General features: G+C 51.9%; 4 protein-coding genes across 4 annotated transcripts; 2 read left to right on the forward strand and 2 right to left on the reverse strand.

Moving 5' to 3' along the window:
• Positions 1-538: 538 nt before the first annotated feature.
• On the forward strand, positions 539-1,555 carry J4E85_003196 (uncharacterized protein; the record flags this gene model as incomplete). The annotated part of the gene is made up of 2 exons (XM_051467467.1): positions 539-821; positions 873-1,555. 2 exons carry the CDS (start codon positions 539-541, stop codon positions 1,553-1,555), a joined length of 966 nt encoding a protein of 321 aa, XP_051328626.1.
• A 1,544-nt stretch (positions 1,556-3,099) lies between these two features.
• On the reverse strand, positions 3,100-4,751 carry J4E85_003197 (uncharacterized protein; the record flags this gene model as incomplete). The annotated part of the gene is made up of 2 exons (XM_051467468.1): positions 3,100-4,342; positions 4,393-4,751. The coding sequence occupies 2 exons, from the start codon at positions 4,749-4,751 to the stop codon at positions 3,100-3,102; spliced, it is 1,602 nt and encodes a 533-aa protein (XP_051328627.1).
• A 1,460-nt stretch (positions 4,752-6,211) lies between these two features.
• On the reverse strand, positions 6,212-7,781 carry J4E85_003198 (uncharacterized protein; the record flags this gene model as incomplete). Its single annotated transcript, XM_051467469.1, has 3 exons — positions 6,212-6,284; positions 6,339-7,631; positions 7,687-7,781. 3 exons carry the CDS (start codon positions 7,779-7,781, stop codon positions 6,212-6,214), a joined length of 1,461 nt encoding a protein of 486 aa, XP_051328628.1.
• A 602-nt stretch (positions 7,782-8,383) lies between these two features.
• J4E85_003199 (uncharacterized protein) lies at positions 8,384-9,903 on the forward strand (the record flags this gene model as incomplete). Its single annotated transcript, XM_051467470.1, has 3 exons — positions 8,384-9,421; positions 9,472-9,700; positions 9,758-9,903. The coding sequence occupies 3 exons, from the start codon at positions 8,384-8,386 to the stop codon at positions 9,901-9,903; spliced, it is 1,413 nt and encodes a 470-aa protein (XP_051328629.1).
• Positions 9,904-14,711: the final 4,808 nt, after the last annotated feature.

The following is a 14,711-nucleotide window of genomic DNA, read 5'->3' on the forward strand; positions in this document are numbered from 1 at the left end:
ACGACGTTTGTGGGGGAGATCTGGACCTGGACCCTGGGATTAGCGCCCTGGACCTGCATGCATCATCTTCGACTGTATCACTCGACTTTACAACCATCACGTAGCGTCTCTGTTTCTCTCATCTACGTTACAAATCTCTAGCTAGGGTAATTTCCCATCCATCATGGGCGGTTCATCCTTTTTATTTCTCTCGAGATCTTCTCCACCAACGGAATGCAGTCTCACGTGCCTCCGACGAGGCCTAGCTGGTGCCTGATTGATCCATGTTTGCATGCCCGCGCATACAGATATCGCGGTCCAAATAGCAACAGCAATTGCAAAAGCTACGAGCAATTTTTGGGACTGCAGCCTGGGGCTTCGCACAGAAGCTGAACTATAGATTGGTCTAATCTCTTGTCCTCTTGGGAGCTTTATCTTCTCCATCCCCATCCCTTGGATTTACCTATCTTCACAACAGAATATCCAGTGCTGCTCCTACATAACTTCCACGCCTCTTTCGCAGATATATCTCACCTCCTTAACCATCTCGAAGCACAACATGCCTCTGGAACTCCAACGCCTGCCGAGCACACAAGAGCTGATATGCGTCGCTTATCCGACCTACCTGGACGACACCCTGAGTATGCTGAGCGCCGCATACAGCGACAGGAAATCCAGTTGCCACCTCACTCCTCAAAACAAAGCCCTCGCCTCCAGAGGTCCTACCGATGCTGGTATTCCACAAGTTACGCAGTGTCAGTTCTTTGAGCTCCTTCCACGCGAGATCAGAGATGAGATTTATCGCTACGCACTCGGAAATCTCAGCGCTGCTTTTATGCACGGTAAGACTCAGGTAAGAGCAACGCATCATATCCATAAGGGACCTATTATAGATACTTATAAAGCGCAACTTCCATGGATGCGCACAAGCAAGCAGATGTACCAGGAAGCTGCCGAGCAGTTTTATCATCTGGCTCGCTTTGACATGGACCTGGACATGCGCTACAAGTTTCCTCACGTCAAGGGCGTCACGCGACGGGTCAAGATACGCCACGCTCCCACACTTATCCGCGCGAGATTTCTTTCAGTAGTGAATCTAACTGTGTTAGATCTTCGCCAAACGGAAGGCTTGATCGAGACTCTGCATTTCGACACGGAAACCGAGCAGTACAAAACACTAGTTGATCTCTTCCCACGCATGATTGCATTGCGACAACTTGAGATCCAAATGAAACTCAAAGTCCCGCCATGTCACGAGTTCTGCGATACCGAGTACCGACCCTCACTCTCGTTCATCCGAAGTCTACCTCGTGCGTCACTGGCAAGGTTATGTGTCGAAATTGAGTATGCTTATGAGACATACCATCACAACCCCATCGCTTGGACGCTTGCCGCGAATAACGTCGCCAGTAGGCTCTCTGATCCTCTGAAGAGAGAGGTCGAAAAGTGCGCACTGCATGCAGTTAGGGGAGAAGATCATCAATGGAATGAGTGGAATGAGGAGCTGCGCCATGATTTGGGGCGATTTACCCATCTCTCGCTAGGTTTTGAGATCACCATGGCCAACTATATGTGAGTACGATGTCAGAACAGTACTTCAGTAGGCATATGACTGTTTTCCTATGGCTAGTCTGAAATTCACGGGTCGGATTCCGTAGAAAATTCCGTCCTACGGTGTTGCGGTGACGGAGCGAGTCACGACTTCCGAAATTTATACATCACACCCATCCAATCGGGTCCTTTTGAGAAAGACGTATTGCGAACAAGAGAACTATTCCATGGTAGTCTAATTGATACTATCGTGTGAAGGTGAGCATATAATCTTATTATAATCTCAAGACAATCATTAAAGAATCTTTTATTAAATTACTATGAGCACCTCATCAATCGCAACGCCTTCATGATCTCCGATCATTGTGTCGTGTGAAGGTCTAAATGTTGTTCATGCAACGACGATAAAGCGAACTTCCAATAAGACAAAATCGTCATTTCTGTCAATCTACTTGCTTCTGATTCATCGCCTGTACCTGCCCGATGTTGTGACTGTGCTCCAGATAATCAAGGTGAGGCTGCCTGTCTTTGCGCTAGCTCCGTTTGCTCGTCTCCACCCAAGTCCTATAACTTTTCGACCTTTAGGCGTGCCGACCAACAAGTAACTCCCAAACCGATCCACAATTATGGACGCCGATACCTTTACGAGATCTTTCGTTGTCTTCGAGGACAAGTAAGCAAATCATATCCCGGGGTTCTTCCTTTACTGATCTCCCAGGACAACCCAAAACCAGCGCGACTCACCTCTACTTCGTCTCCCCGCCGAACTCCGCAATAAGGTCTACGATTTGGTGTGCTCAAACACTCAAGTCCGCATGAGAAGGCCGCGTCCAGACGCTCTTGCTCGCAATCACCGAGGAGCTCTAGCGCTACTGTCTACCTGTCGCCAACTCCGCCACGAAGCATCTTCAACTTTCCACACAATAGCCGTATTCGATATCAGCACCTTTGTGCTCGATGATATAAAAGAGGGCAATATTCTTCTCAACTTAGAGCCTTGGAACTCAATCCAATCGATTCAGATGCCCGGTCTAGAGGTGGAGCGATGGTGCTATTTCGCAGATATCCATAATGGCGAGTCTCTAGGGAAGCTGTTTGGAGATCACATGTACACTGGATTTTTTCCATCACTGAAGCATGTTCTCGCAGTGTATTCTATTGATGAGGGCGAACCCTGTTCGCAATTCAGCGACCATGAAATCGCCGACACTCTTAAGCTGGCTTTTGGAAAGAAGGATCTTCGCATTCACATTCGGGTCGAATTTCAGGGCAGCGTCTTTGGATAGATGGCCTGAGACTTGAGCCGGTGCAGAGAAGTACGTAAACTTTTCCTGATTAAGCAAATGCGAACACACGTGCACGATCGTATTTCCGCTCTAGTCTCATCACGCTGAATGTCAAGAGTATTGGAGTCGGCGGTGATGAGCTGTGGGAGGAAGCGGCGGAGCAGGGTGGACGGGTGATTAGACTGTATGACAAGGAGAATTCGGAGTAGATGAAAGAATTATAAGACGGACGATGTGTAAGATAACTGAATGATATTTATGTGTTCAGGTTGATGCATCCCAATCATTCTACAGCATTCTTCTCCTTCCACGCCCCAGCCGCCTCCTCATAAGTGCAGAACTCCACATCTCCTTCCCACGCTTGCAGCCACTTAATCACCCTCTCAATCATGCCGATAACATGCGCCATACCACTGGTATCTGGATGCAAGACCAACGGGAAGACCACTACATCTTTCTCCCCATTACTCTCAAGCATCTCGCTCCTGATCCACTCAAACTTGTCTTTCCACATGTTCTCCATAACGCGAACGTCCACGTAGCCGTGCGAGTTGGGTGCATTGGGAAGATACTGGAGAGGTGTCATATCTTCCGTGTACCAGTTCGCCGGGATCTCGACGAGAGTTTTGGTTGTGGGGGCACTGGGTTTAGGCAGGGGTTTCATCCAGTCTTTTGCGGAAGCCTCTTCGGTGTATCTTGGCGCTTTGATAGGTGGGAGGTTGGGGAGGTAGTATGGTTTGCTGTCGTGGTGGGAGAGTGAGGAGTCGTAGAGGAAAGAGTACTCCTCTAATAACTCCACGGTACTCTCGCGGAGTTGATAGAGCGGTGCGCGATATCCAAGTGGACGTTTCCCTAGTAGTTCCTGATAAAGACTTATACAGTGCTCGAGAACTTCACGTTCTTGGGTGGGCGTAAGCTGAGGGGCGCCTTCGTGGCAATAACCGTGTAGGCCTATCTCCGCACCGCTGCTCTTGATGGCGGCAAACTCTTCTGGGAAAGATTCGGCACTATGCATCGGCACAAACCAGGTTACTTTGTTCGCAATGCCGTGCTTCGCAAAGAGCTTGAGTAGTCGTGGAACTCCGACATGGCCACTGAAGAAGCCAGTACTGTAGTCCGCGAGGTTATTATCGGGGTGTTGGCCAGTACCAAGCCAGCCCGATACTGCGTCAAAATCTACGGAGAGCAAGATCTTGATCTTCGGCTTCTGTGTTGATTGAGGGCTGCCGAGAGACGCTATGGTCGGGATAGCCATTGCTGAGGGGGTCCTGCTAGCAAGGGACACCCCTTCGGTTGCGGTACCAAATATCTCGGCCTCACCAGTCGCGTTGAGAGATGGTGTTTCGGGCTCGACAGCAGTTGGCTGTGATTTGCGAACTTCTTCCTCGGACCACACAATACGACCTTCCATACCGCCATCCACAGATATACATTGTCCGGAGATATGACCTGCAGCGCGATGACTTGCCAGGAAAGCAGCTGCTCTTGCTACGTCGGTTGGTTGAGCAATTTTCCTGAGAGGCACACTGCAGTCGTTAACAAGGTGTCGAAGAGTCAGTATAAGCGTCAGACTTACGTAGCCTCCGCCTCCCTCCACATCTCTCCTGGGTCGTCCAACCTCCCTTCAATCAACTTGGTCTCCACCCATCCGGGCGCGACGGCATTGATCCTCGCGCTCTTATTCAATCTGACAATCTCATTCTTTACTGTCTTCACAAGCCCGTATTGTAGCCCTGCTTTCCCACTCGCATACTCCACATGACCTGCCTGACCAAAGACTCCACATTCAGACCCCGTCACAACGACACTGACATTTTGTACTTCCTTGCCATTGTCACTTTGGGACTTCTCAATGGATTTGAGAAAGTGCTTGATGGTCAGGTACGTGCCACGCACGTTGACAGCGTAGGTGCGGTCCCAGAGCTCGCTGGGCATGTCCCAGATAGGATAGCTGGACGATTCATCTGTGATGCCTGCATTGGCGCAGAGGATGCTTATAGGCTGCGAGAAATGGCTGATGGCTTGGGATATGGAGTCCTGGATGGAGGCTTCGGAACTGATGTCGCCTTGGAGGCAGTGGAGGTTGGGGTTTGTTGAGGCGAGAGGATTTGGGCGAAGATCGTGCGCAGTGACTTTACAGCCTTGCGCTATGCAGACGTTAGTGACGGTTACATGAGAGCAAAAAAAAACCATCAATCAAGATGATGGCGTTGATTCCTTGTCTTGTAGGCCGAAGCCCTGGGGCGTGCCTTCCACCGCAGGGTGAGGGCTTGACAAAGAACCTGAGCCTACCATGGACCCTGCAAACTTCACTCGACGTGCAAGACTCTCCGACAACCATCAAAGGCACAAGACCGTTACATACCTAGAAACTCTTCTACAATCGCACTACCAATTCCTCCAGCGGCCCCAGTAACAAACACATGCAACCCCCCAAGTTCGAGAAACGACATGATGCACCTTGACGACGCCTTCAATGCTTCTGCGACCAGGCGGTCAGGTTCAGAGTGTCACTCTATCAACTCAGCTCCACAAGATGCGCGCCCGCATACGTAATGTAGCAGCCGACCCGGCACCCACGATAAGCCCTATGTTATCACCTTGAGGAGCTTCCGAAGAGGGCAACGGCTAGCACTTGTCGCATGCTGTTATTTCTCCGCGCGCAATCGAGATGGATGTGCACACGTAATCCTGAGTGGAGATGGCGATAGCGAGGCGCAGTTGAGGGGGTGGTGATATCGACCCCTCTTCCGCACACCCCAGCTCGAGGGAGCTGGAGCTAGAATACGCGAAGAACAATTGTACCGATTCTACGAACTAGCCTAATTCATCAGGCGCTTTGGGTACGAGGTGTCTGCGCCTACGGCCAAATCTCAACAAAAGTAAGACGAGTCCCACGCGCAAGGGCTCGATGGGCACATCGCGACTCCGTACTTGTTTACTAAGAACGCCACTGTGCCCTTCCGCCCCGCCGGCCCACCCTGACGGACCGTCAAACCGCCCAACGTGGTAATTTTGACAAAATCCATTGATTTCGGATGGCCGAAGGGCACACTGCTAGAGCTTAGGTGACCAATGAATGGGGTCGGTGATCTGCGGGATACGGGTGCGTGCAGAGGGGCACAAAGGCGCGGCCAATTGCGAAGAAGAGTGTGTAGGAGATGTTAGTTGGTCGGGCAGAGGGCGAGGGCACGGGTCGGCGATGATGAAGATGGTCGCATACGTGCTCTGAGCTGAATGGGCGACACGTTTGTAGTAATGTTCATTGGTTTCGGCCACTGCATATTGCAGGCGCAGAGTTTCCTTCCCTAGATGATGTAACATGGGCTATTGTGCGCACTTTGCTTCCCATCTTAACTTTTGCTGGTATCATAACGCCGTGGCTCATGGTTGAATTACAAGGTGATGTCCTCAGTGCGGTAGTGGTCTGCTACGATGCGGTAGAGGTATGAAGGTGCGTGCCCGCCACTAGAAGACATTAGCTTACATTCAATGCATCGAGCTGTGTAAATCGCGACTTACAGGTTGGTGATGTAGAGATCCACAAGGTCCGCGGGAACATAGTCGTACAGTGGGTTCTCAACATCGACCTTGTCGACGAACTCGCCGTCGTCGTAGGGAACTACACTTCCGGCGTCACCGTGCTCGATCAACTCGTCGATGTCGAATGGGTAGACCGGACTGAGCTTGTATACACCACTGAGCACGACAACAGGTGTCTGGTGTTCCTTTGCAGCCTTTGCAATCATGTGTGCTCCAGCTGCGGCTACCAGGCCGCCGTTGGCTAATACGGTATGGGTCGCCAGAATGACTTTGTTGACGCGGGACATGATGGCGAAGACATGGGAGTCTGGGATGACGTAGACTTGGATACCAGCATCGGTGAGGGGCTTCCACTTGTCGTCGTCCTCGTCGTCATCTGGATTCGCCTCTCGCTTCTTGCCTGTAAGAAGGATGCCGTGCGTGGCAGTATGGTCGTGGGGATACGTCTCGGCATGCACGACTGTGAACTTGCGTTTTCGTGCGGCGAACAGAAGGAACTTCTGGACTGTTGTGGACGCGGTGTGGGTGAGGATGATTTCGTTGGCGTGGATGTGCTCGAGGGCGACTTCGGCAATCTGCTTGTCTGAGGTTTCGAGCTCGTCCTGAAGTTCTCTTATGCCCTCCATGACCTCGCCCTTCAGGTCCAGATTTTGGCTCTTGTTGATGCCCTCGAGGCGCTCCAGATTGAGTGCCGTCAGCGTGCTCTTGCCGTTTGGCGACGCCTGCCCTGTAGGGGTGCTTGTAGTTGAGGGTGTATCTGCTGGCTGGGAGAAGAGGCCAAAGAGCGAGTGGACGAGGGGAGCGGACGAGGTAGGCGCGTACGAGGTGTGTGAGGTGAGCAACGGGGGCCGTCTCGAGGGTTCGCTAACGTCGGAGGCGTTGTCGGTGAAGACGCTCGTGGGCATGGGTTCGGCAACGGCATGCCGGAGAGGGCTGAATGTGGATATGCTCGAGTTGAGCGCTGGTCTGTGGAGAGAGTCGTGCTGCGCGTGTGCATGTGGTGTTGAGTAGCCTGGCTCGCTGCCTGTTGGTGTTTGCCCTTCGGCATGATCGTCGACCACCTCGCGCACCAGTCCCAGTACGCGCCGTACGATGTTTCCCACCACTACCTCGTGTGGTTGCGCCGATGTCAACCGCCTGCCGACTTGCTTTATGCGCTCAATGAGCTTGGCGGCATCCCTGCCCTTGAACTCGCCCACCACGCGCAGAAGAAGGGCTGTCGTCGCAATCGCACATGGTCTCGAGTTCCGTATTTGTCGCCGTTTGAGAAGTCTGGGGTAGGGATATTAGTTGTAGTTGCGCTGCTGCGCGGAAAGGCGTATCTCACGAGACGAAATGCTCCACCGAGGCATCTACTGGAGTACTCTTTAGTGACTTCAGGTAGGTTGACAGACCCGGCGCCTGTACCGTCGCGCCCTGCATCGTGGGGATATTTGCAGATTCGTACTCGAGAGTCCCAAGATTTCGAACGGTATATGGCAGTTATGTGGGGTGGTGGGGTTGTTCCTGGATGACTCTGCGGGTGTCTGTGTGCGTTTGAAAGGGTTCCAGACAACCAATATAATTTAGGGGTTCAAAGTATTGGCCACGCGCGTTTTGTTTGTAAGGCACTGTCGGGGAGAGTTGCTTGTTCAAGACTTGGTGGAGGGAATGTGTGAGTCGTAACTAAATTGAGCTTTGAGCGTTCCGATTGGGCACGGGCTCTCCAGCGGTTCGTCATTGGCATGTCCCCAACCTTCTGCTTAGCTGCATACCCGTCTTCTCTCGACAAAGTCACGCCTCGGCCTGCTGCTAGTTTCGCCAGTGCTGGACGAGCATCTTGACTGCGCTGTCGCTGTGCACACTCTCCCCAATAGCCCCACCATCACCGTCACGGAGGTCCTCCCGTCATCCCAGACATAAGCATCAGCGCTCCCAGCACCCAGGCTACCCCACAGTCCTTCGCCATTCTCCAACCTCGGCCCTCGATATCATCTCCCGCTGACGATGCGAGTGCAATAGCTGCACAGAGAGAGACGCGCAAGATGGGCGCCGACAGGAGTGACGGCTCCGGCTCCGGCTCCTCGAATACGGAAGCGGTCGCATCCGGATACGACGAAAAGACACCTCTACTCGAGAAAACCCAGGAGGGCCCCTACGAAGACACCAAGCGGCGAAGGAGATGGCTGTATCCGTCGCGCATATCCGACGGCATCGTCGCGGTCGTGGGCGTCCTCGCAACCCCCTTTGTCTATACGGGGCAATGCCTGGTGGCCGCCTTCTACTACGAAGAGGATGGTCACTTCTCCTTTCTCGCCCCGATCTACCACATCTCGCGGACATTCACTCGCGGACGTCGGAAAAAGGTTGCGGCGCACGCTTCACGAGCCTCGGCTGCACCAGACCGTAGCGAGAAAGGCACGCGCAAGAGTCGCAGTTCGAGTGTCGCGCAGCCCGTCATGAAACAACCCACGAGGCGATCACTGTCAATAGCATCAACCTCGACCGCCATGACGTCCGACTCGGAGAGCGAGCGATCTCCAACACGCAACCCAGACACCGACAGCCCGTCGCGCCATACCCGCTCCAAATCCAGCGCAACCGCACGAGCAGACGAAATCGCCCCGGCCAAGAGGTCGATACGCATCACGCTACATCACAATGAGGACGCTTTGAGGCAACGCAAGGCCGCGAAGAAGGCCCAATCGTCCAAAAGTAACTCCGTCTCCTCCGAGGCTGCCGCTTCCCTCAAGTCCCCCACTGGGCCGGCAACCGCGTCTTCGAAACAATTGACCAAGTTCCCACGAGCGCCCCAACCCCCGCGCCCCCTCGTGCCACGCCGCCAGCCCTCGTACTCCGCTAAAGGCGTATCCGCTGTCGGGCCGCACCAGAAGACGCTCATCATCGATCTCGATGAAACATTGATCCACAGCATAGTCAACGGCGGTCGCTTCCAGACGGGCCACATGGTAGAGGTCAAGCTCCAGGCATCTGTCGGCGCCGACGGGCAGGTTATTGGTCCCCAAGTGCCGCTCCTATACTATGTTCACAAACGGCCGTATTGCGACGATTTTCTGAAAAAGGTACGCACACCACCCAGGCACGCCTGATGCCACACTAACGAAACGACCAGGTTAGTAAGTGGTACAATCTGATCATATTCACCGCCTCGGTACAGGAGTACGCAGATCCCGTCATCGACTGGCTGGAGGTGGAGCGCAAGTATTTTGCAGGCAGGTACTATCGACAGCACTGCACTGTTCGCAACGGGGCTTACATCAAGGACCTTGCTCAGGTCGAGCCCGATCTCAGCAAAGTCATGATTCTTGATAACAGCCCCTTGAGCTACGTTTTCCATCCTGGTAAGTTCACCCTCCGTCCAGTGCGCCCACTTGTGCTCGTACTGATTGTGCATCCAGACAATGCCATTCCCATCGAAGGCTGGATTAGCGACCCAACAGACCACGATCTGCTGCATCTTATCCCGCTGCTCGAAGGCTTGCAGTATGTCACCGACGTGCGTGCGCTGCTTGCGCTTCGGCTCGGCATGCCCGCATCCGCCTAGTCAGGTAGCCACAATTTTAGTGGCATTCGCTCTAGTACCTCGCTTTCTAATACTTTTTGTACTATAGACCCGTTGCGCCGAGCAGTTGGCTATGTAGCTCGTTGGAGGAGATACCCAAGATGTTATTCGTTCATGATCCACGCCTCGCTTGAAAGACGTTCCTTTTGAGTTTCTTTTACTCATTACGAACAAGGGATTACCCGCCCGTCGGCATGCAGCTCCGATCTGCCACTTGCGACTTGCCGCATGGGCCTGTCGTCTCGCCCACGTTTTCAAGCCTGCTCCCCCACGCCTGTCAATTCCCTTGTGTCCGGGGCATGACATGCGTGGCGACGGGTACTCACTCACCATGTTCTTACACATCCCGCTTATCTCCCGCAGCCTTTCAGCCCCACGACGCCCATTTCTTCTCCCGTGGCTCCATGCAGGGCCGTAATTGCTCTCGCTTGGGTCCCATCAGAACGAGCACGTTGAATGCTTATTACATTAACACACCGCTGCCCCTGTCGCCTCCATGCCTTTACTATGTGGCCGTCGCTCTGGATTGTTCAACGTGCATTTCAACATCTTGTGCCAATGCATTCGTTACAGAGAAGACGCCTGCGCTCAAGTTCGATTCCATCCGAGAACTGTCGCAATAGGCTTAAAACATGGACGTAGCAATGGTTGATTCGAGGTTAGTCTACCACTGGTGGCCTGGATGTAGCTAACAATAAATAGCTTGGACCATCCATTCTTTGACGACGCCATAGAAGCAATACACAGCACCATACTGCAAGAACATCGTCAGCATTTCGATCATCGTATCAGCTCAACACTTCTGCTCGAAGAGCTGCGTCGTACTACCGCTGGCAACGGGTTGGCAGACCAAAGACTAGTCGTATGCAGTCGAAAGTTTATAATGTTCATTCGCACCTTTGCGCCCTACTTCGATGTCCTTGGCACGTGTGTCGAATTGCAGCCAGGATGGGCAGCCTGTTTCTGGGCAACCCTTCGCATAGTCTTCAAGGTATGCATATAGTACATTTGACATACAACGTGGACTAATACAGAAGCAGTTGAGCGGTGACTGCGTGCTTGTCCTTGAGAAAATTGCCGATGTACTTGAAGCTATTTCGCAAATCATACCACCTTATCAGGAAATTTACAACATCTGCAAGCGTAATGGAGCTGAGTCCCATGGCGAGGCTGGAGATCGTCATCTGGCTGCACTTCTGTCTTACGTATATGCGGATCTTGTACAGCTGTTCTTGGAGCTGTACCGTATCTTCTGTCGTGGGGCACAAAGTACATCCATCAGTTGTACGAACGTCCTCCACAATGAGACACCATGGCGACCCTTCGATTCCCGGTTTGCCCACCTTGAAACACGGCTAGGCCAGCACAGGAGGTGGTTAGAAACAGAAACCGCGAACCAGACTCAATACTACGCGGACATCTCACAGCACCGCAGAAGTTATATCGACTTTTTGCAGCGCCAAAACGGATCCGTAGCCAACGGTCGTGTGGAGCAAGATGAACAACGGCTCGCGAAGCGATTGAGGAGAGTGGAGAAAGTACAGCATTGGCTGTCCTCTTCTACCTCGATTGCAACGAGATCGCTCGGTACTCAACAACCTTATCAAGAGTCCTGCGCTTGGTTCTTGCGTGTCGCCGCATACGCCCAATGGAGGACGTCGCGCTTTGAGAGCAGCATGGCAAATGACCAAAAAACTTTACTTGGCAACTGGCAACATCGCGTACTGTTTGTGCAGGGTAAGTCGCCGCGCGCATATTTCAAGTCTTCTATAAACTGACAAACGCTCAGCGAAATCCGGCTTTGGGAAGACCGTCATCTCGCGTTCAGTCGTTGAAAATCTAGCTGGTGAAGCGGACGATCCTGATCTGTGCGACGAACCGCCGGCTACTGCAAGTTATCATTTCAATCACCTTCTATCCGAAAACAACCAATCTGAAGATGCCTTCCGGGCTATGGCATGCCAGCTGCTTCACGCTCGTCGGCACGACCGCTCAACTTTGGATACTGTCAGCCTCTTATTGCGGAAAACGTCCTTTCGAGAGCATGCCACCACTGATGAAGTAGTCGATGTTCTTTTGCTTCTACTCCGGCAGCACCCCAATTTCCTTGTACTTGATGGGATCGATGAGTGCAGCGATACTGATACACTCCTCGCATCGTTAGCAAGACTCTGTCGTGGATCTGACACAAGAGTCATCCTCTTCAGCAAACCGAATTTGAAGATACCACTTGAGTATCAGAAATGGGCTTCAGATGCTCCTCATATTCTCTCGCTTACCGGTCAACACAATGTTGTTGCTATCGATCGATTTGTGGTACCAGAAATGAACCGCCTAGCAGATCAGGGCTTCTTCGGTATCTCTATGGATCGAAGGCTCATGTCGGAAGTCGCGAGGACAGCAGATGGGGATTTTTTCTGGGCCAACATGTTGTTGAAACTCCTTCAATCGCCGCTACTGTCGTCCGACGAGCGACTGAACATCCTCCAGGGAGTGCATTCAATAAAAGGCCTGGAAGCGATCTTCCGTATCATATTTGACGTATTAGCGCGCCATCAATCAACAGAAAAACGCGTCATCACCGACACATTTCGATGGTTGTCTTTCCCAATCCACCGCATGTGTCCAGAGGCACTACACGCTGCTCTGAACACGTACAGACCCGACGTTCCCGGGGGTCCGCATACGACCGATATCATACAAGCCTTGCCGGAACTGACATGTGGTCTCCTCTGCGTTGTCAACGACGAGATCGCTTTCACCCACGAATCCATACGCGATTACCTTCTCAACCCACTATCTCAAGGCTCAGAGTTCAGTCTTTGCGATACAAGCAGCGTTCATGGCCATCTTGCTGCACGATGCCTTTCCTACCTCGCGCACGATATACCAAAACGTCCTCTCGGTGCCCTGCAGCTTCATAGCCCAGCCATGCCGCCTACCATACCGACCAGTAGTGGTGCGAGCCAAAGAACAAGCGCGTCGGTAGACAGCGGATACAAGTCCCTGTCTTCATCGGACGGAGACAATCACACGCACGCGATACCAACAATACCCACTCAACACAACAGCTCGAGGGCGAATAGTATCCGCACCGTGCCTTTTGATACCCATCTACCCTTCCTACGGTACGCAGCGCTCTGCTGGCCCATCCATCTGAGCCGTGCTCTATTCCCATCTTCACACTACACCGCAACCTCCTCAGCAGACACACTCGCCTACCTACCCGCCTTGAGCGCCTTTCTAGCTTCTCGTATTGCTATCACTGCCTGGGTCGAAGCTTCTTTTCGGTACAGTCTACCGCCCACGCTCACTCGTCTTATTGGCCCGTTGTCGGACCTGAAGGGCGAGATATCACCTGCTACTGTGGAGGGCAAAGAGCTGAGGCTGGTGGTCACTGAGATGAGGATTCTGAGTGAGAGGCTGGTGGAATTGAAAAGAGAGCATGAAGGCGTCATGAGGCGGAATCCGAGTTTGATTTGGCAGATGGATGAGCCGGGTGGAAATGCTTATTGGCCCGTTTGGGAAGATATTCTTACAAATGGGAGTGGAAGGTAACGGCGATAGCGCGCAAAGTTTTGTTTTGATTCATTCGGGGATGGTCGCAGTGGAGTTCGGTATGTGTTTACACATGCTCTCTCGGTAAATGGCGTTTTCCTCAAGTCCCAAGAACGCATCGCACAATATTGGATTTTAGACATGCGTACCTAGTCGCTTTAGCTAGTTTGGGATTGCTAGTGGTATATATAAATTCATCTCGGTCCAAAGCTTTCACATTGTTCCATGTTCCAACTCACTCTTTTCTCGAAAACTGCGATTGAAATACCGATGTGGTGCATTTTCGAAAAGGTCTCATGCGAACATGCCATGTCCGATCTGCTTTAACCAAATGCAAGGCAACGGATTTCTCAAAAGACACATTTCATTCTGAGATATGCCGCTGGACTAGCACTCCGATGATTGAGGACGAAACGACATACCAAAACCTTCATGAACTAGGATCTTTATTCTCCTACTGAGCTCCAAAAATCAATGCAGGCGGATCCTATGTGCTTCGCGGCAACCCATTCTGGAAACTTGAAAGAAATAAAAGGTGCATAAGACTGGTGTATAGACAACTTCAAAACGAAATCTTGGCTGTGAAATATCGGTTCTGCATCCAAAAGAGGGCATTGTAGCCCTCATGTGTTGAGATTGTTACAAAAACCGTATCGAAAGTCACCATGTGAGAGCACAGCCGAAGGAATGGACTGCCGGCTTCCTTGGTGCTTGAAACTCCACCCATCTTCTGCTCTCCTCTGTTCCTCAACATGTAGCGAGAAGCCCGAAAACTCAGAAGCGATATCTGTCTCGTTCAGGGTGCGGAGTGCAAGACTTACTATATAGTATCTGCCTTTCCATGTCTCAAAACTCGTACCAGGAGGACAAATGTGCGCTCGTCCAGAAGCATGGCAGAGCAAGCCCATATAAATCTTTAATGCAACTGGAGAAGACGGAATCTCTAAAACAACATGGCATTTGTAATGATGTTCTCTCCTCATTTCCCGTGGGATTACATGGATACTTCCTCCTAGACCAATCATGTCAACATTTGCTAGTCTGACCATATGGGTATAAATTCCTCTTTCTTATTCTACCCTGCTTCTTCCAAGACCATACCTGAGGTCTCATCGTCCAAAACCAAATGAGGACGTTTTCATGTCTTTTTTCCCAAAAACCTCTTTACGGGGTTCACATGTTCTGCTCATTGGAAAGGCTCCTGCGGTCTCCAAAAGGGAACAGATGAAATT

The sequence above is a fragment of the Alternaria conjuncta genome (genome assembly GCF_024043145.1).
Source record: "Alternaria conjuncta strain BMP 0040 chromosome Unknown scaffold_4, whole genome shotgun sequence".
Taxonomy (NCBI): Eukaryota; Fungi; Ascomycota; class Dothideomycetes; order Pleosporales; family Pleosporaceae; genus Alternaria; species Alternaria conjuncta.